This window comes from Salvia splendens, chromosome 5 (genome assembly GCF_004379255.2).
Source record: "Salvia splendens isolate huo1 chromosome 5, SspV2, whole genome shotgun sequence".
Taxonomy (NCBI): domain Eukaryota; kingdom Viridiplantae; phylum Streptophyta; class Magnoliopsida; order Lamiales; family Lamiaceae; genus Salvia; species Salvia splendens.
This window is the reverse complement of record NC_056036.1, coordinates 1,534,619-1,553,288: the sequence shown is the minus strand read 5'-3', so window position 1 is coordinate 1,553,288 and position 18,670 is coordinate 1,534,619. Positions and strand designations below refer to the sequence as shown.

The 18,670-nt window shown below is 38.1% G+C and overlaps 4 protein-coding genes across 5 annotated transcripts; 3 read left to right on the top strand and 1 right to left on the bottom strand.

Annotated features, from left to right (window-relative positions):
• The first annotated feature begins 1,244 nt into the window (after window positions 1-1,244).
• On the top strand, window positions 1,245-5,362 carry LOC121802227 (putative receptor-like protein kinase At3g47110). Its single transcript, XM_042201846.1, has 4 exons — window positions 1,245-2,288; window positions 2,401-2,763; window positions 2,857-4,839; window positions 4,911-5,362. The coding sequence occupies exons 1-4, from the start codon at window positions 1,340-1,342 to the stop codon at window positions 5,264-5,266; spliced, it is 3,651 nt and encodes a 1,216-aa protein (XP_042057780.1). The 5' UTR covers window positions 1,245-1,339; the 3' UTR covers window positions 5,267-5,362.
• A 3,311-nt stretch (window positions 5,363-8,673) lies between these two features.
• LOC121803613 (RNA-binding protein 42-like) lies at window positions 8,674-12,357 on the top strand. Its single transcript, XM_042203244.1, has 6 exons — window positions 8,674-9,036; window positions 9,516-9,693; window positions 10,268-10,365; window positions 11,678-11,774; window positions 11,886-11,971; window positions 12,057-12,357. The coding sequence occupies exons 1-6, from the start codon at window positions 8,830-8,832 to the stop codon at window positions 12,108-12,110; spliced, it is 720 nt and encodes a 239-aa protein (XP_042059178.1). The 5' UTR covers window positions 8,674-8,829; the 3' UTR covers window positions 12,111-12,357.
• On the bottom strand, window positions 12,213-15,302 carry LOC121803612 (protein GrpE-like). The gene is made up of 3 exons (XM_042203243.1): window positions 15,018-15,302; window positions 13,304-13,798; window positions 12,213-12,780 (listed from the first exon to the last, which is right to left on the bottom strand). The coding sequence occupies exons 1-3, from the start codon at window positions 15,228-15,230 to the stop codon at window positions 12,589-12,591; spliced, it is 900 nt and encodes a 299-aa protein (XP_042059177.1). The 5' UTR covers window positions 15,231-15,302; the 3' UTR covers window positions 12,213-12,588.
• Window positions 15,303-16,069: 767 nt separating this feature from the next.
• Window positions 16,070-18,611, top strand: LOC121803610 (ADP,ATP carrier protein 1, mitochondrial-like). 2 transcript variants are annotated; one of them, XM_042203241.1, is made up of 4 exons: window positions 16,070-16,220; window positions 17,087-17,586; window positions 17,694-18,065; window positions 18,158-18,611. In XM_042203241.1, the coding sequence occupies exons 2-4, from the start codon at window positions 17,092-17,094 to the stop codon at window positions 18,452-18,454; spliced, it is 1,164 nt and encodes a 387-aa protein (XP_042059175.1). In that variant the 5' UTR covers window positions 16,070-16,220; window positions 17,087-17,091; the 3' UTR covers window positions 18,455-18,611. The 2 variants fall into 2 exon arrangements, with proteins under 2 accessions (XP_042059175.1, XP_042059176.1); XM_042203242.1 differs by having other exon boundaries at window positions 16,156-16,216.
• Window positions 18,612-18,670: the final 59 nt, after the last annotated feature.

Sequence of the window (18,670 nt, the reverse complement as noted above, 5' to 3'; positions counted from 1 at the left end):
TAAGACTTTAAGTTATGAGAATATATTATAGTAGTAAGACATATTTGAAACACCAGGGTGTCACAAACTCAACTAACACAGACAGAATAATTCCAAAATATAATTTTAAGTAGTTTGAGTCAAGAGATTAGTTTTGACGGAGTACTACTTAATTGAGCTTACCTCATCTTGAGAATCTAACAAGAAGATGTCTCTTTACTTTTCCTCCATGATTATGACTCTCCTTAGTCCAGCCAGCACGATATAAAAAACGTGAACCGAAAAAAGTTAATGAAATATGAATCCGCTTCGTTATTATTAAATGTGTTTAGATGATTTAGTTAAATGTGAAACATATACCATTTATAGTCAAAATAAAATAGGATTCTTATTGACATATGATCAAAATGACAAAAAGAAACTATTGAAACTGTACACGGAATCGATTATTAAAAACCTTCATAGAACTTGCTGCTATAGACTGGGCTCTCCATTCCGCGACCAGAAGTGGATGTCTGCAGTTAAATGGTTTCTTTCGTTTTACTCCCTCCGTATTCATAAAATAGAAACATTTGAAACGACACGAGTTTTAATGCACATTTGATAAAGTAAGTGAGAAGAATTGGTAAAGTAAGAGAGAGGAAAAGAAAAATGAGTAAAGTAAGAGAGAAGAAAAGAAAAAATAATGAAAATAGAGTTAGTGGATTGTGAGGTCCATATCCTAAAATAGAAAGATTCTAAAGTTTCTATTTTTAAGAAACGATCCAAAATGGAAATAGTTGTTATTTTGAAAAAACGGAGGCATTTTTTAAAATTGAGCCCGAGTCAAAATGAGACAGTCAAAGCCGAAATTCAGATCTGACTAATCCTAACTTTGGACTATTTACACATGTCAGAATGGGCCTACTTTAGTGGGCTGTTTTAATTAATAAAAGAATAAATAAAGCCCAAAACATGAAGCCCGACAAAAAAATCATGAAGCCCGGTCAGCTGCCGTTGGGTTGAAGATGATGGAAGGCAATTTCCGGCAGTTCATCGGAGCCGGTGGCTGGGTCGACCGGCCCCACCTATATCCGCTTTTATATAGAAGGGAGAAGAATTATAAAAAAAATTATTTGCATGTAAATTAATTTATTTCGGTTTTGTATAGTACTACGATGGATGTTATTGACATTATCAATTATTGTGCGTCTCTTTCCGTTTAGTTGGGAATGCTTTTAATTGCCATAATTATTCCAGCTTCTCCTCAGGGAAAGTAGGGTCAATTAACCAAGACTTCCCTCTTCAGTCTTAATACCATGAAAGTATTTTTTTTCTCCTTGTACATGTTTAAGGTCTGAGTACCAAAAATAGCTTTGACATGGCTTCTAGTCTCAAAATAACATCCACTATGATGCTCAAACCTTGTTGCTTCTTCATTCTTGTTGCAGTATTGCTGTCAAGAATCTGCTTGGCCAAAACACTAGTTTCAAACGCAACTATAGATCAAGATGCCCTTGTTGCCTTCAAAGCCGCCATCATCTCAGACCCTTATCAAATCTTGAACAAAAACTGGTCTGATGATGCATCTGTCTGCAGCTGGATAGGCGTCTCTTGCAGCGTGGATGATCAGAGAGTGACGTCCCTCAATGTCTCTGGCTTTGGCTTTGCAGGCCCCATTGTTCCGAATCTTGGCAACTTGACATCCCTTGAGCTTTTAGCACTCACTGACAACAACTTCACAGGCTTCATACCCCAAGAGCTGTCCAATTTGCGGCGTTTGAGAGTTTTTGAAGCTGGATACAACCTTCTCAGTGGGGAGATTCCGTCATGGCTGGGAACCTTGACGGAGCTAGAGTATATTCGTCTCAATGGAAATAACTTCTCTGGCAGCATCCCACGGTCCATAGGTAACAACACTAAGCTGGTGCTTCTGAACCTGGCCTACAATTCTTTGGGTGGAGTTATCCCACTAGAGATTGCCAATCTTTCTTCCTTGGAAAGGTTAGATCTCAAATACAATGGCCAGATTACAGATTCTATCCCGGATGGAATCTTCGACCTGTCTAGAATCGAAGCGATTGATCTCACGGGTAACAGTCTGTCTGGCGAGCTCCCAAGCACCATGTGTGACAATGTGCCTCGACTACGAGGACTTCATCTCTCTGCAAACCTGCTTAGTGGGAGCATTCCTTCTGATATCCGCAACTGTAGCACCCTCCGTGATTTGTCCTTGTCCTCTAACCATTTTAATGGAAGCATACCAAGCTCAATCGGATTGTTAGCCAACCTCGAAACCTTGTATCTAGGGATAAACTCCTTCCATATTGGTATGTGGCCTAACTATCTTCCAAAAAGAATTCTTGCATGTACTCCATGATGATGATGCTCTGTTGGTGAGGTCTTGAGTTAATTTTTCATTTTTTTCTTGCTTTCTCTCAGGGGGGATCCCACAAGGAATACACAACCTCTCGCGATTGCAGATGCTCAGCCTACAAGGTGCATCTCTAACAGGGCGGATCCCGTCATATATTTTCAACATGTCTTCTCTCGAGGGGCTAGATCTCTCAAACAACACTCTCTCCGGGGGACTTCCACTGACCCTGTGTGGTGGCACTACCAAACTTGAGCAGCTGTTTCTCGGCACCAATCGGCTGATTGGCCGAATTTCAGACAGAATATGCAACTGCAGAAGTTTATCTGTGATTTCATTGCGATACAACAACTTCACAGACAATATACCTAAGTGTCTTGCAAATCTTACTGCTCTGAATTACCTATATCTAGGCAAGAACAACTTCACAGGTAGCTTGCATTAGAATGGGATGATATTTCTAACATAAAATGTGTTTTGATGTCTTCTTAAATTCTGATTTTGGATGTCACAAATATTTTCAGGTGAGCTACCAGCTGAGCTAGGTAGCCTTAATTTGGTGCATATCTATGTCAATGAAAATGGGTTATCTGGCGCCATCCCAATCTCCATCTTCAACATATCATCAATGCAGGAGATGGATTTTTCAGTGAATCACTTCACTGGGCAGCTACCTTCAACAATGGGGCTTTCACTTCCCAATCTAAAAAAGCTTTATCTGGGCTACAACAAACTGAGTGGACCAATTCCAAGCTTTATCACCAATGCTTCTAGTCTCACTGTCCTGGTTATGACCTCCAACTCTTTCACTGGCACAACACCCGATTTTGGTAATCTAAGACTCTTGCAACGCCTTCTTTTTGGGGGGAATAATCTAACGGGAACATCTTTTTTGTCTTCTTTATCAAAGTGCCAATTCTTGCATGATGTAGAATTTTCACTAAATCAACTAAATGGTATGCTTCCTGCTTCAATTGGCAACCTCTCTGCTAGTCTTCAGGTTTTTAGAGGGTTTGGGTGTGGAATCAGAGGTTCCATTCCTGCTGAAATTGGCAACGTGACCAACTTACGTGACTTGTATTTGGACAGCAATGAGCTTACAGGATCCATACCAAGCACACTGGGAAATCTGAGCCAGCTTATACGTATATATCTCGAGTATAACAAGCTTGAAGGATATATCCCCCCACAGCTTTGCCAGTTAAGCCGTTTGGGGGACTTGTATGTGAGCCATAACATGCTCCATGGGCAGATCCCTTTGTGTATTGGTGAAATGAAAACTTTGAGAAGATTATACCTCGACTCAAATAAGTTGGAAGGCAATGTTCCGTCCAACTTATGGCAGCTCAATGATCTAGTGGCCTTGAACTTGTCCACAAACAGTTTGAATGGCTCTCTTCCATCTGAGATAGGAAATTTGAAGGCTGTAACGGATTTGGACTTGTCGTGGAATTTGTTCTCAGGCAACGTCTCCAGCTCCATTGACAAAGCAGAGTCATTAGTTGTGCTGTCTCTGGCACATAACAAGCTGCAAGGGCGTATTCCTGAATCCATTGGTAAATTGAGAGGTTTGGAATCATTAGATCTCTCGTTTAATACCTTTTCCGGTTCTATACCTAAATCACTCGAGGGCCTCACCTTCCTGAAGTACTTAAATCTTTCTTACAACAGACTCCAAGGAGAGATTCCTAAAGGTGGTTGTTTTGCTAACTTCACCGCTGAATCGTTCTTAGAGAACTATGGTTTGTGCAGTGAGACGCGTATGCAGGATCTACGTGTCCCTCATTGTAGACAGATGTCCAAAAGCGTGAACTCTTGGACCAGATACATCAAGTATGTGATACCTCCTTTCATACTTGCCCTCATTGTGGTGATCTTTGTCGTTGTACTGATTAGAAGACGAAGATCAAGGGTGAAAGAGAAGACAGAAGATGACCATCCATCACTTCATGCATGGAAGAGGAGCTCTTATCTTGAGCTGCAACGGGCGACTGATGGCTTCAGTGAGAGCAACAAACTAGGAAGTGGAGGTTTTGGGACAGTGTACAAAGGAACTCTTTCATCTGGCCTAACTGTTGCAGTTAAAGTCTTCAATTTGGAATCTGAGAAAGTGGCCAAGAGCTTTGACACAGAGGTGGAAGTGTTGAGCTCGATTCGCCATAGGAACCTGATCAAGATCATCGGATGCTGCAGCAGTGAAGACTTCAAAGCTTTGCTCTATGAGTACATGCCTAATGGCAGCCTCGAGAAATGGCTGTATTCGAGCGACTTCTTCTTGGACTTGCAAGGACGAGTGGGCGTGGCCGTGGATGTGGCATCTGCGTTGGAATATCTTCATGTTGGGCTCACGTCCCCTATTGTTCATTGCGATTTGAAGCCGAGCAATGTGCTGCTGGACGAAGACATGACAGCACGTGTGGGTGATTTTGGTATAGCCAAGTTGTTTGGAGAGGGAGAGCTGACAGCTCAAACCAGAACCTTAGCTACCGTTGGATATATGTCTCCAGGTAATAAACATAAACCGATCTTTATGATTTTTCGATCCGGACGGTCCTATATTTCTTGTTTTTCATTGCAGAATATGGAGGTGAAGGCATCGTGTCGACAAGCGGGGACGTGTACAGCTTTGGCATAATGGTGCTGGAGCTGTGCACGAGTAAAAGGCCTACGGATGATATGTTCGGTGGTGAAATGAGCTTGAAGTCGTGGGTGAGCCTCGCGTTGCGCAGAAACGCGATGAATGAAGTCGTGGACGCGGCTTTGCTAGAAGGAGAGGACAAGGATTTCTCGTTGAAGGAGGAATGCTTGTCATCTCTTTTGAGTTTGGCAATGGAATGCTTAGCCACTTCACCTTTTGATAGAATCACAATGACTCAAGTTGTAGCGAAATTGAACAAGACTAGAACTTTGTTTATGGATAAAACTAGGGCATAAACTAGCATATAAATAGTCATCTATGTAATTTTAAAACAAATGTTGTAAGTGTATTTAAATGTTACCAATGTATGTTGATCGATGGTATGGTTTCAAGGCCGGCCCTGGTTAAGCCTCAACATGTTTCGTCATAAATTTTTGTATGAGACTGACGAAAAAAGGAAAAATGGCCCATAAATAATAAAGTAAAAGAGAATGAGAACAATGCTCCATAAATGTATATGGACTGTATATATGGGGCGGACGAAAAAGGAAATATGACCGGTTTATATAGGACGGAGGGAGTATTTAGAACTGTGTTAAAAAATGACAAATTCAAATGGTAAATTATTTATGCCATACACCTAATCAAGCACGAATCAATGCTAGACTGCTAGTATTTGATTAGGTTAAACTAAACTAAATCAAATCTAATTTAATTTCATAAAAAATATTAGTAATACTATAATATTTTTGAAAAAAAGTTCGTTAACAAACGTTTTTTTTATGTCGCTAATAAATACAGAACCCACCTGATCGATCAATGTGATCGTCTATCTGGAGCTGGCGACCTACAAACCTTCAAATCCAATTCAACAAAGATGGAGTTTTATTCCGACGAATCATTCTCTCTCTCATATTGGGATTGCTTCAGTTATCTTCTCCTTCGCCCCATCGCTGCTATTCTCTTTACGGTCTCCTTACTCTTCTTTGGTCAGCTCTCTCTCTCGGTATATTATATGCATATTAATTGATAAATTGCTCATAAATTCATTTGTTCGACTGATTTTCTCGACATATATTGATATGAATTCTTCAATTATCTGGAGTTACTCTTTTATCTGCGCTAATGAATGTGAATTCTTTTATCTGAATTGCTATTAATTAGGTAATGTATTCAATCCCTTCAATTAGGGCTCCCTAACACTCTCCCCCCTTTTGCTCTTGTGTGTTTAATGTAGCTTGGCCTAATTCCCATATTGAAGCAATCTCTCTCTCATTTTGTGTGTATTATCTGTGTAGAGTAAAAAAGGGAAATAAAATAGGAAAAGTAGCAGCAATGAAGTCTGTGCATGAGTGTAGTATCTGTGTGAGCATGAGTGCTTGTGCCTGTGGTGTAAATTTCATCAAAAAGTAAAATTAAACCATGGTCAATGCAAGAAACACTAAACCACGAGATGAAATTGAATCATCAAAAAGATCGAATACGAACTCACCATCCCATTGCTCACGAAATATTCTTGAAAAGGGAAAGATTTAATCTTTTCACAGGAAAGTCAATCATGATACGATTTTTTGCCAAAATCCGGAAAACTTGTAAAGAAATAAGGTAAAGAGGCAAGAATCTTTACCGTCCGAGGACGAAGCATCCATAGCTAGTGTTTGCTCGTAATAACAAAAGAGTATGGCCACATTAGCACCAAAAGCCCGTCATCTCTCTCTCTCATTTTGTGCGTGTTATGTAGGGTGGTTTTTAAAATGGAAGCTGCATTTTGTGTGCGTTTTATCTCATTTGTGTGTGTGTTATATACTTTATGTGTAGGCTGGTTCTTGGCATGGAAGCTGGTACTGGTTCATGTACCTCTAGTGCAGGAGATTTTCGGTCTGAGGAAAAAAATAATCAAGCCAAAGCCGCCTGGTAGAAGAAGAATCACTCAATTTTACAACAGAATTAATGCCCAAAATCCTTCTTCAGAAGGTAAATTTATTTAGCTTTTGATATAGCTGCATTTGAATTGAATGATTTACTTTTCAAGGGAATGATTTTGTGGATTCTAGTTGCATTTTTATTGAGTATGTAGGCCCTTCTGGTGGTGGTTTAGGATTTGAAACTTTTAAATCACTCAAAATCATTCAGGCACGAGTAAAGAAATCCGTTACGGACGGTACTGGTATATAAGAACAGTTGTCTTTGAACTGTTTTTGCCTGCGGTTTGTATAAAGGAAAAGAAACAACTTTGTCATGAACTATAGAGTGTCGACATGCTCTAAACCATTCTGAATGAAATGTAAGAACAATCTTGTTAACTTTTGAAACAGCTTTCTCGGGATTTATAGGATACAGACATGCATGCCCGCAAGAATACAATTTGTTCATGCATATGAAATTGTTGATGCAGTAATGAGCTTAATTCTCAAGAGGCCTTCTCGATGTAATCAGGGGCTAAAATAGCATTTGCGTACTAGGAGAGTGAGGTACCATTGACAACAGCGTTAATCCAAGCTCTCGACTCTAGAGGCAACTGCTGGACATCTAGAAAATGTTGTTAGACTTCATGATGATAGTTCAAGTGTTTGAAATCCTAAATAACTCAAAAATCAGTAGTCTATAGAAAATCAGCTATAGTAAGCAACCGTGTTTTGTCGTTCGCATAAGGATTTCAGCGAGAAAATAACAACTTTCTGCACGCTATATATAGTACTGTACAACAATTGTTGCCCTTTCACAAGCATTTTTTGATGTAGTTACCAACTTAGTGCTTAGGGTTTTCGAGGCACCTAATTGATTTCTACGTTTTGGAATTGCAGAGTAGCCGAAGAATTCTTGTTTCGGACGCGAATTGATCTAAGCTCTCAACTCCAAACTGGCTGATGCTGGGAAGTGCTCAATCAGGAGTAGAAGAATGAGTGTTTGATGCTGTGACAGTAATAATTTGTACATTAAGCTATTTATTATTGGTGGTTGTAAATCGATCATATTATATAACTTATGTGTGCTATATAATAAGAAGGTTTGGACTTGTTTCATTGTGAATTTAATCGAGTTGAGTTTTTAAATTATTGTAGCATGAGTTTTTAAAATTTTTGTAGCATGTTGTATTCTTGTAGGCAAATAATGGTAATACAATTGCTAATAGTATATATAAAACTAATTTATAAAAATGAGATGAGTCGATAAAAAAGTTGGACTCTTGTTCGGGCACAGAGGGAGTCAAGATACATGACTAGAAGAATCATAGTCGATTGAGCTTGAAGCTCTCATCTTTCAAACGGTTGCAAGTTAAACGACCCTCATATTTTTAATTAAAATTCTACACTTTTTATTAGAGATGACATTTTTTATATACAAAATATTTTCTTTTCATGATGTTTAAAACAGCATTTTTTCTTCAAAACAGGTAAAGAAAAATAGATGTGAAAATTTTTAAAAAATACTTATTTTAATGAAATACAGTATGTAATTTTGAAAATCGTTTAAAAATGTCATTTTGTATGTAAATGGGACAATTGAGAAAATTTGAAATTGCATGATTTAATAATTTAATTTTACAATGACCAAACTTCATGATTTAAAAGACTTGTATTATTGTCTATAAAATATTCTAATAATGATAATAATAAAGTAATTAATATACATATCTAGATTTAAATTTAGAAAGTCCCTTAAAAAAAGTTCGATCGGTACTAAAATAAAATAATAAAACCAGTATTGATGGCTCGGCGATTTTAGATATAGGTCAAATCTAGTCGATAAATTTCATAACAATTTTCACAAATTCCGAATTTTGCAATCCCCAAATCGCAATTCTTCCGATCAACGCACCGCCGTAACGCCGTCGTTTCCGTCGTCAAATTAGGGTTTTATGTCGAACTTCCATTCAACCTCCGCGGCCGCCACTTCGTCGTCCAGCCAATACACCTACTCCGCTGCCACCACGCCCTATTTTCCGACGCCATTTCACCTCCAACAAACGCCTCCCCCGCCCCCTGCTCCTTACATCGGCGCCGCCCCTCCGCCTCCCGTATACCCCGCGCAACCCACCGTTTACGCCTTGCCGCAATATCAGCAGGTAATGTTTACATCTCATTGATCCATTAATTTCCGTAGCTTGTGTTTCTAATGTATACGTAAGATAGGTTCTACTATTAAGTTAGGAATTCATAAAGAAAATTAGAAAAGTCATATAGTGAGAATTCATACATGACTGATCATCACCTTGTATCATCTTCTATATATTAATTGATGTCAAGTTCATTCACTGAAAAGTTAAAAAGCTATTGCTTTGTGATGTTTTTCTAGCACGTAATACTATGTGATGATATTAGCCTATTAAGTGAGAATTCACACAGAAAATTAGAGAAGTTTAGTAAGAATTCATGCATGATCATCACCTTGTATCGGCTTCTATTAATTAATTGATGCCAAATTTGTTCACTGGAAGGTAAAAACGATTGATTTGTGATGTTTTTCTAGCAAGTTATAATATGTGATGATGTTTAGGTCTATTGATTATATTTCATCACTAACAGCAGGTTTTAATCTGGACAGGCCCAACAGTTGTTTCAGAGAGATGCACAGACAATAACACCAGAAGCTCTTGAGAGTGTGAAAGCCGCACTTGCTAACAGTGATATTGAGCATAAAGCAGAGACCAAGAAGAAGGCGATTCCTAGGAAAGCGGCAGGGCAGAGCTGGGAGGATCCTACTCTTGCAGAGTGGCCTGAAAGTATGAGTTTATTGCTCTCTTTGTTTATATACTATCCTCATTACTAATTTGAGAAGGGGTCTTCTTTTGCTTTTCCATAGACAACTCCCAGTATGCTAGTATACTGCCCTGATCTTAAAGTTTTATGATGACTATGTTGCCCAACAGTGGTGGTTAGATGCTGTATTTGTTGATCCTGAGACATTTTGTTCTGTGTTTTGCTTTAGCATTCCCATTTTTTCTTTATGTCATCCATTCACAACACATGCATTATAATCTAGAACTTTGGCTATCTACATTGGATTCTGTATACCATGAATTTTAACTCTCTGACTCTAGTACACACTTGCATGCAACGGCTTCTTAAGTATTTTCAATATTCCACATAATATGCTCTAATGGTTGATCTGTGCTGTACTCATGCAAGCTAAGCTAATCATGGTTGCCCTGTTGCCAGCTTGGACATCATCTATATCTGTTGAAACAGACCAGCTTCATGTTATCTCATTGTGTTGTTTCATGTGTTGATGATTATCAGTTGATCTTGCTGAAACATTGTCTTTTTTCCATTTATTGATATCTTAACATCTTGCAGATGACTATCGTCTATTTTGTGGTGATCTTGGAAATGAGGTGAATGATGATGTGCTGTCAAAGGCTTTTGCAAGGTTTCCTTCTTTTAACATGGCAAGGGTAAGATCTTCTCAAGCTTATTGAGGCCTTTTCTGTTAGGGGTGCATAATTTAATCGGTTCTCTCCGTCTTACATATTTTGAATGGTATACATGAGCATTTGCATGATCTCTTCAGATGTCAATTTGAAGTGCATGAGGCCATCAACTGAAAATCTTATTTCATGAAGGTAGATTCCTTTTTTTGGTTTCAACATGATGTGCTCTTCATGATTCATGAAGCTAATTTAATACTCACATCTGCACTATTATCTAACTTTAATCTTCAATCTCTCTTTGACTAGAGAAATAGCAGGAGCATTTATAGACCTGATAACTGATGGCAATTACATAAGTTATGTACAAGTGTATGATAGGTAGAATGTTGTTTGACTGCAACTTCATTTAGTTATGTGGTTGCAGAAATTATCCTTTTCTACCCTCTAAAAGTTGTCAAGCTTTGTTTTCAACGCACTCAGGGTTTATGATCTGTTCGAAAGTGTTGTAAGGTAGTAGAATAATGGTTTCGAGAAGTTGAAAAATTGAAAGTCTAGAATTGAATGATTCAAATGGTTTGCAGGGGATAAAGAATGTAAAGTGCATTTGATAACTGCATCCAAATTCCAATCTCCTTATACTTAATAATTAGACCCCTTCTAGGATAAGAGAAAATTATCAGGCTTAAACGCATGAGATGAGACCGTTGTAGGCATTTGATAAGTGCTTATTGCAATAGAATCTTATAGTCAGACTGAGATTGTGTAATTATATTTATTGTCATTGGGGCTTGTGGCTGATATCTTATACTTATTTGGTATGCATGTTGGATATATCATGAACTGCTGGTTTACTAAGATATGAGTGTCAGCGTGTTAATTTACTTCTGACATGTGATGGGAAGGTAACTTTATCTTTGCATTGGTTTGCTACCTTTTGATGTGTAGTTTGTGTTTGCCCATGCATGCGGTTACACCTCTATGCTTCAGATCTAAACTTTTCCTTTTGTTCTCATTACTATGATTACTAGCCATATGCCTTCATCTTAGCTTTTCAGAGAATCAAGAACAAAAAATAAATAAAGACTGTAGAATTTAGTGCTTGCAGATTATGTTGCCAACTCTTTAAAATGCAAAAGCCTATCTGTTCATCTGAATGTGTAATTACATATTGATTCGTATTGCATACCTTCATTACCTTGGGTGTGAAATTGCCCCTTTCTTTCCAATTTTTGCACTGTCTTCTCATGTGCTTTCTTATATTTATTCTGTATATATGGGCCCAAATTTATAGTGACATGTGGGGAAACTGTAAATAATGGCGGCTAATCTTGATCAGGTTGTTAGAGATAAGCGTACTGGGAAGACAAAGGGCTATGGATTCATCAGTTTTGCTAATCCAAGCGATCTTGTGGGAGCGCTGAAAGAAATGAACGGTAAGTTGTGATATTTTTAGCTAGGCTCAATCTAAGAATCACGAAGTGATCTCTGCACCATAGTGAAACTACTCAACTTATGAATATTAAGATGTCATATTTATGATTCAGGAAAATATGTCGGAAACCGCCCGATCAAGCTTAGGAAGAGCACGTGGACCGAAAGGACTGATACTGAAGCTTTGGGAAGACAGAAGGTTAGTCACTAATTGCTAGTGGTGTTTATAACAGTTATGGATTTTGCCCTGATTATTCATTTTCGTTTTACCTTTTTGGTTGCAGCACCATTATCAGAAGAAGACGAAGCAACCAAAGAAAAGTGTCTTGCACAAATGAACCCAGCATCAAGAATACTGGATGTTGGATGTTAGTGTTTATGGACTGCCAATGAGAAAGAGAGGAGAGAGAATTATTAACATTTACTCAAGTATTGCTATATGGTATCACAATCTTTGATTGACATAACTGTAAAAAAGATGAATCTTGTCTCATTTGTATTATGATGTTGGAATGCTGCTTTGTTTTCCCAAATCAAGTATAACATACATTTGTTCCAATTAATCCAATGACGAATTCTCAAGCATCTCAAGCATCTCAAGCAAGCATATCAAGCCGAATTAGACGATGACTATTGTCGTTTAAACCCTGCAGCATAGCATTCACCGGTTGTTCGTTTACCCGTTTTCATTTCATGGTGAAGTTCTTGATCATTGTTTCTTCTTCCCTAGATGAAGAGTGAACAAGGTTGATCCTCAATTAAGTTTGAAATTTTCTTAGAATCTAAAGAGAATGCTTCTGATGATTATTCTTTAAACTATCGGTTGTCAACTCTAGCAACTGAAGGCTGCTGCTCGGAAAGAGGTTTTTTCCTGCCGGGTCCGGTTGAGACCTTAACCATGGCCGGCCTTATCAGCCGATCTCCTATAGAGAAGCCTCTGCGAAATTCTTGAGTGACGATCCCTTCCTTGAACTCATGCGACTCCTCACGTGCAATAGCCTCGTGCATCTGTGTCACACAGTTGAGATCACACTATGTCATTTTGTACATGGGAAACAAGATGTCATACACCACTAAACACATAAAAGCATAGTTTATAGAATCATATAAACGCATGACTAAAATCAAATAGCAAACGTGCGTACATATTCATAGTTCATATCCCTGCATCATACATCTCTCTTGTAGCAATCGAAAAGTATTGAGATACAAGAATATAGAGTTGCTGCATTACAACTTTGATATTTCAAGGATGATATTGTTGTGGAACCAGAAAGTTGGTCTGTGAGCAAACAACAAAGTGGCAAATTCATGTCGGAGCACGTCTTTTGGTGTCGGGGGATAGAGCTAAACTAGTTTGAGGTCCAAGGTTACTCCCTATCCGTTTTTAAAAAAACGTAGTATTTCTACTCTTATGCACACTTAGTTAAAGAGTCATTGTTGCAGTCACGAACAGCATTAAAAGATGAACTATTGATTAACCAAAGGAGAAAAAGAGAAAACCAGAGAGAGAGTGAAAGAGTTCTCTTACCGAAGGATCAAATGGCTTTCCCACAGTAGGGACAGCTGCAACACGCAAGCTTCTCATGATCTCTACAAACTGCTTGTATATACCTTGATAACTTGTGTCAATTTTCTTCTCCATCTCAGTCTCTATCTTCAACTGTTGCTTGGCTCTCTCAAAACTGTCAACCATTGGCAAGAGGCTTTCTATCACCTCTCCTTGGGCATCACTCCTAACTGATGCTCTTTCCTTTTCCGATCTTTTCCTATAATTGTCAAAATCAGCCTGCAATCGTAGAATTTTTTCCTTCCCTGTAGATACCTCCGCAGACAAAGCTTCAACCTTATCAACCAGCTCAATTTTCTCTTTATCTATTCTAAACAGAATATTTTCTATCTCATATATGGCCCGCACATCTCCATATGCAATAGCTTCCTTGTACAACTGCATGAGCGACTTCATATCGGGTCGAGGCTTGTTACTTGCTGCTCTCTCTGAACTAGGTTCGTCTTCATTGTATGCCTGCTTGTTTAATTTTGGAATCAGCACATCATAGAAGTATAAGTCATCAAACCACTCATTTACTTATATTATGTGAAGATACCACAAATATAATGTTGCAGTTCTTTCAAGAGATAATTGGTCCAAATTTGCAATTGACGGTGATTCCACAACATTTTAGAAAGTAGAAACATAAAGAAGTCAGTAGATTCGCATAACTCTCGTCCAACTAAACATCATATCCAATTACAGCATTCTTGTTTTTAGCACAGTTTACCCGAGATTTCCATACCCATGTCAATACATAACCATCTCAATTGCATTAACTTCATTTTCATCCCAGTTCTCTCATACCATTACACATCCAGGACAGAAGAGCAAACTTACAAGCATAATCACTCACATTCTTCAACTAAATCATTGTCCATAATCTAAACTATCAAGATACATGTTCACTCTTTCACAATCATGCCGAGCATATCCTAACACACTTGCTCATCTAAAATATACTACTCCCAGCCACTATGATAGCACAAATTACAACAAAACCAGCTCCCGGAACAATGTCAACACAATTCCCTCAATGTTTTCTTATTAACATCACCATTTTTACATCAATTGATATCCTAGAGATGAAACTCCTATTGCCCTACCATTTGTGCTTATAACTTATCTTTGCACATCTAAATTCTACTCCGCGATTCAGAGTAAAAGGCTAGCTAATTGCTCAACATTGTTTCCATTGTTTCCAAAGCACAAGGAAAATTTTCTGCGACTAACTGCAATTTATCATCAAATTCAAAACCGTGGCTTTCCATATAACGTTCCAATAGCTAAGGCCCTATTTTCCCATCTCTCTCTTTCCTTTCCCAATCACATAAATCAAATTTATAGAATGCATCACATAATACATAAAATTGATATCCTAGAAATGAAACTGCTATTTCTCTACCATTTGAGCTTATAACTTATCTTTCCACATCTAAATCCCAGCACATATAACACGATTCAATTATTTCCAAAGCACAATGAATACTTCTGCTTCTGCAAACTATAACTAAAAGGCAAGCTGTAATTTATCATCGAATTCAAAACCCCCACCTTTCCATACAACTTCCAATAGCTAAAACCCTATCTTCCCGTTACTCTTTCCCTTGCTTAATCACATATAATCAAATAAATCAAATGCATCACATAACACACAAACACTTCAACTTGTGTGAGACAGGTAGAAAGATACCTCTGAATCAGGATTGAGTGAAGAACGCGTCTCCTTCCTAAACCCTTTGTTACCAAATCTGGGATTCCCCAATTGGCTGCACGCCTTGAGAGCAGGAGTGGTCGTGGGTTGAAGAAGTAAATTGTAGGAGGTTTTTGAGGAGGGAGAGGGGCAGGAGACGCTTCGGTGACTGTAGAGAGAGAATAGGCTAGATAGAGAAGCTGAAGCTGCCATTTTCGCCCTAAGCTACTGGAAGAAGGAGATGAAAGAGGATTTTTGTGAAGATGAAGCAACAAAAATGGATATTTCTACCATATTTGATTAATTAATTATATTTATGGCTGTCTTAACTAGAAAGATAATTAATTAAGCATTAACTTTTTATATTAAACTATAATTTCACAATTTTAATTCTCAAATACAAATGTGACTTCATCTCGGCTATTTATGTTTTATACACTCTTGTTTTATTAGTATATATAAAAATAAAATTAACATATTACTAAATCTTTTCTATTTTTTTATAGTATTTATTAAAATTTGAATTGGATTAATTTGTAACAATAAAGGGCGAATGACATTGATATCACATAGTGGATATATGAATAATATACTCCGTATTTAAATAAAGTTATTAACATCATAAACATCGTAATAAATGCCATGAAATAAAAAAAATGATGCATTCAAGGTAAGTGCACATTTAACCAAAGTTTTTCCCTTGTAAGTTGTAACAGATCTAAATTTATTGTAAAATAAGTAAAAAGATGTGAAACAAACAAAAAGCCTCAATTAATTAGGTTAGCATTCTAATTCCAGACTGATTTTTTGCTTAATTTGAATTGATCCAAAAAATTTGAGCTTTGAAAGACTATAAATATGAATCGATTCAAAGTAGTCAAAAATCTAAATTCTTATAACTAAACATGAAACATCTATCAAATTATTCAAATCCAAATAAAATTTGTAAAGTAGAAATGGGCGGTTTAAAGCCCACACACCGGCCCAATAGTCTATTTTGACCGGCACTAATTATCACATGCTCCGCGACGCAGCGTATTACCGTGCGCCCTTGACAGAGAGGTTCATTTGCTAGGTATTCCCCTACTATAAAAAGGAAGCTACAGCCATCTTTATTGGACTCTCTCACTTCCTCGGTCTTCTCTCTCCCCCAATCGCATCGTTTCCATCCCTCATTTTTCGAGGCGAGTCGACCGCAGGCAGGTAAACGCCTCTCCACCTAATTTCTCTGTTTATTGCTATTTTTCGAAACCTATTTTTAAGTTTTTCATTTTCTGTGGATTCAGCGTGATTTGCGTGTTTGTATCATTCTGAAAGCATCTCTTCCGTTGTTTTTTTACTGGATCGCATTTGATTTTTCTATTATTTGTTGCTGTTATACAAGTATTTAAGTTTGCACACGGTGATGCGGTATTAGATCCGAATGAAATTTGAACAGTGCTAGTTGTAGTTTCTGTACAGTTTTTATACAGCGAAAGGTATGGATTTGTATGGATCTGGAATTCTAGATCTGTGTGCGGTTACGCGTAGATCTGATTGATTTTCATATTTGAATGTGCTTTCTCTTTGCAGATCTAGTCTGATTCATCTTGTTTCATGTGTTTATCAACATTATATTTATTGAGCCTGCGGAATAACATTTGTATGATTAGTCTATGTTATTGCGTTTATTTGTGGTTAGGTGTATAATTGGTCCTCTGAATTTTATGAGTTGACATGGCTATTTGTTACATTTATTGCAAATTAGAAGCTTTATCATTGACTTTAAAAGCATTGGTTCTTAGGTGGTTTTCTTGTAAATCAGTGCTGTAATGATTACTCATAATATATATTGGCTTACTATTTGAATATGGGGATTATATCACTAGGAGTCTGGTGGTGATATACTATTAGTCGTCAAATTGATAAAAATCTGTTCTATTGTTACTCTGATGTGTAATTGTATTCATGTATTTGCATCCCCTTACATGCCTTGAACATCTCATGCTAAAAAGTAAATGCCTTTCTAAATTTTAACTAACCTATTGTTGTTCAATTGATAATTAATATTGTCATCTTGGAATATTTAGGTAGCATGGCAGATCAGAATCGGCTCCCAACTATTTCCCAGAATGTAGCTAACCAGCTACACCTGGGATCCAGCATCTCACAAGTTCGCTATGGAGGTGTCCCACAACCTGCTGCATACCAGAGGCGATTTGCTTATGGCAATTACACAAACCAAGCCTTTCAATATCCTAAGACCTGCGTAGCAACTCAGGATCTATCCTTGATCTCTGCTAATGCTAACCCAGTGTTCGCTCAGGCTCCCTCAGAGAAAGGATTTGCTGGCTTTGCAATTGACTTTCTTATGGGAGGTGTTTCAGCTGCTGTGTCAAAAACAGCTGCTGCTCCTATCGAGCGTGTGAAGCTTTTGATCCAGAACCAAGATGAAATGATCAAGGCTGGCCGACTCTCTGAGCCTTACAAGGGAATTGGAGAGTGTTTCGGTAGAACAATCAAGGATGAGGGCTTTGGATCACTGTGGAGAGGAAACACTGCTAATGTTATCCGTTACTTCCCCACTCAGGTCTGCTCTGCCTAATTTTCTAATCTTATACTCAAATCATATTGTTCCTTGTTTCAACAATTACATTCTGTTATGATGCTAACTTGTGGTTGTTGTGTCCTCAACAGGCCTTGAACTTTGCATTCAAGGATTACTTCAAGAGGCTATTTAACTTCAAGAAAGACCGTGATGGTTACTGGAAATGGTTTGCTGGCAACCTTGCTTCTGGTGGTGCTGCTGGTGCTTCCTCCCTGTTCTTTGTCTACTCCTTGGATTATGCTCGTACCCGTCTTGCCAATGATGCCAAGGCTGCAAAGAAAGGCGGCGGGAGACAGTTCAATGGTCTGGTTGATGTCTACAGACAGACCCTCAAGACTGATGGTATTGCCGGTCTGTACCGTGGATTCAACATCTCGTGTGTTGGTATCATTGTATACCGTGGTCTGTACTTTGGTTTGTACGACTCTCTTAAGCCAGTTGTCCTAACTGGATCTCTGCAGGTCAGTTATTACATTCCCCTAGAATCCCAACACAATGCTTTTATTCATATCTGAACAATATGTTGACGACTTGGTGTTATGTATGATTACAGGATAGTTTCTTCGCTAGTTTTGCCCTCGGTTGGCTCATCACCAACGGTGCTGGCCTTGCCTCCTACCCGATTGACACTGTCCGTAGAAGAATGATGATGACATCTGGTGAGGCTGTCAAGTACAAGAGCTCGATGGACGCCTTCACCCAGATCCTCAAGAACGAGGGTGCCAAGTCTCTGTTCAAGGGTGCTGGTGCAAACATTCTTCGTGCCGTTGCTGGTGCTGGTGTGCTCTCGGGTTACGACAAGCTTCAGGTGCTTGTTTTTGGAAAGAAATATGGCTCCGGTGGTGCTTAAATCCCTTTTTTTTTGTTTAGTTTTGAGAAAACTCTATTTAAGTATGATGGCGATGATAAAAATCTTTTTGTTGTTTAGTTTGAGAATTGACAATGCGGGATGATAATCTCCATTTGAGAATTGAATCTCTTGTTTTGAAAAGAGTATTTTGCTGTTATTTCATATTCTAATAATGTGTTTGGGATTTTTTTTTCGTATATCAAATATTCTTCGGAA

Excerpts from the sequence above, each read along its gene's own strand:
- LOC121803613 (XM_042203244.1), top strand. The coding sequence starts at position 8,830 with ATGTCGAACTTCCATTCAACCTCCGCGGCCGCCACTTCGTCGTCCAGC. Across the intron at positions 9,694-10,267 it reads TCTTGCAGAGTGGCCTGAAA|ATGACTATCGTCTATTTTGT; the intron begins GTATGAGTTTAT and ends AACATCTTGCAG. Across the intron at positions 10,366-11,677 it reads CTTCTTTTAACATGGCAAGG|GTTGTTAGAGATAAGCGTAC; the intron begins GTAAGATCTTCT and ends AATCTTGATCAG.
- LOC121803610 (XM_042203241.1), top strand. The coding sequence starts at position 17,092 with ATGGCAGATCAGAATCGGCTCCCAACTATTTCCCAGAATGTAGCTAAC. Across the intron at positions 17,587-17,693 it reads TCCGTTACTTCCCCACTCAG|GCCTTGAACTTTGCATTCAA; the intron begins GTCTGCTCTGCC and ends TGTCCTCAACAG. Across the intron at positions 18,066-18,157 it reads TCCTAACTGGATCTCTGCAG|GATAGTTTCTTCGCTAGTTT; the intron begins GTCAGTTATTAC and ends GTATGATTACAG.
- LOC121803612 (XM_042203243.1), bottom strand. The coding sequence starts at position 15,230 with ATGGCAGCTTCAGCTTCTCTATCTAGCCTATTCTCTCTCTACAGTCAC. Across the intron at positions 13,799-15,017 it reads CACTCAATCCTGATTCAGAG|GCATACAATGAAGACGAACC; the intron begins GTATCTTTCTAC and ends TTAAACAAGCAG. Across the intron at positions 12,781-13,303 it reads GAAAGCCATTTGATCCTTCG|ATGCACGAGGCTATTGCACG; the intron begins GTAAGAGAACTC and ends TGTGTGACACAG.
- LOC121802227 (XM_042201846.1), top strand. The coding sequence starts at position 1,340 with ATGGCTTCTAGTCTCAAAATAACATCCACTATGATGCTCAAACCTTGT. Across the intron at positions 2,289-2,400 it reads GATAAACTCCTTCCATATTG|GGGGGATCCCACAAGGAATA; the intron begins GTATGTGGCCTA and ends GCTTTCTCTCAG. Across the intron at positions 2,764-2,856 it reads AGGCAAGAACAACTTCACAG|GTGAGCTACCAGCTGAGCTA; the intron begins GTAGCTTGCATT and ends AAATATTTTCAG.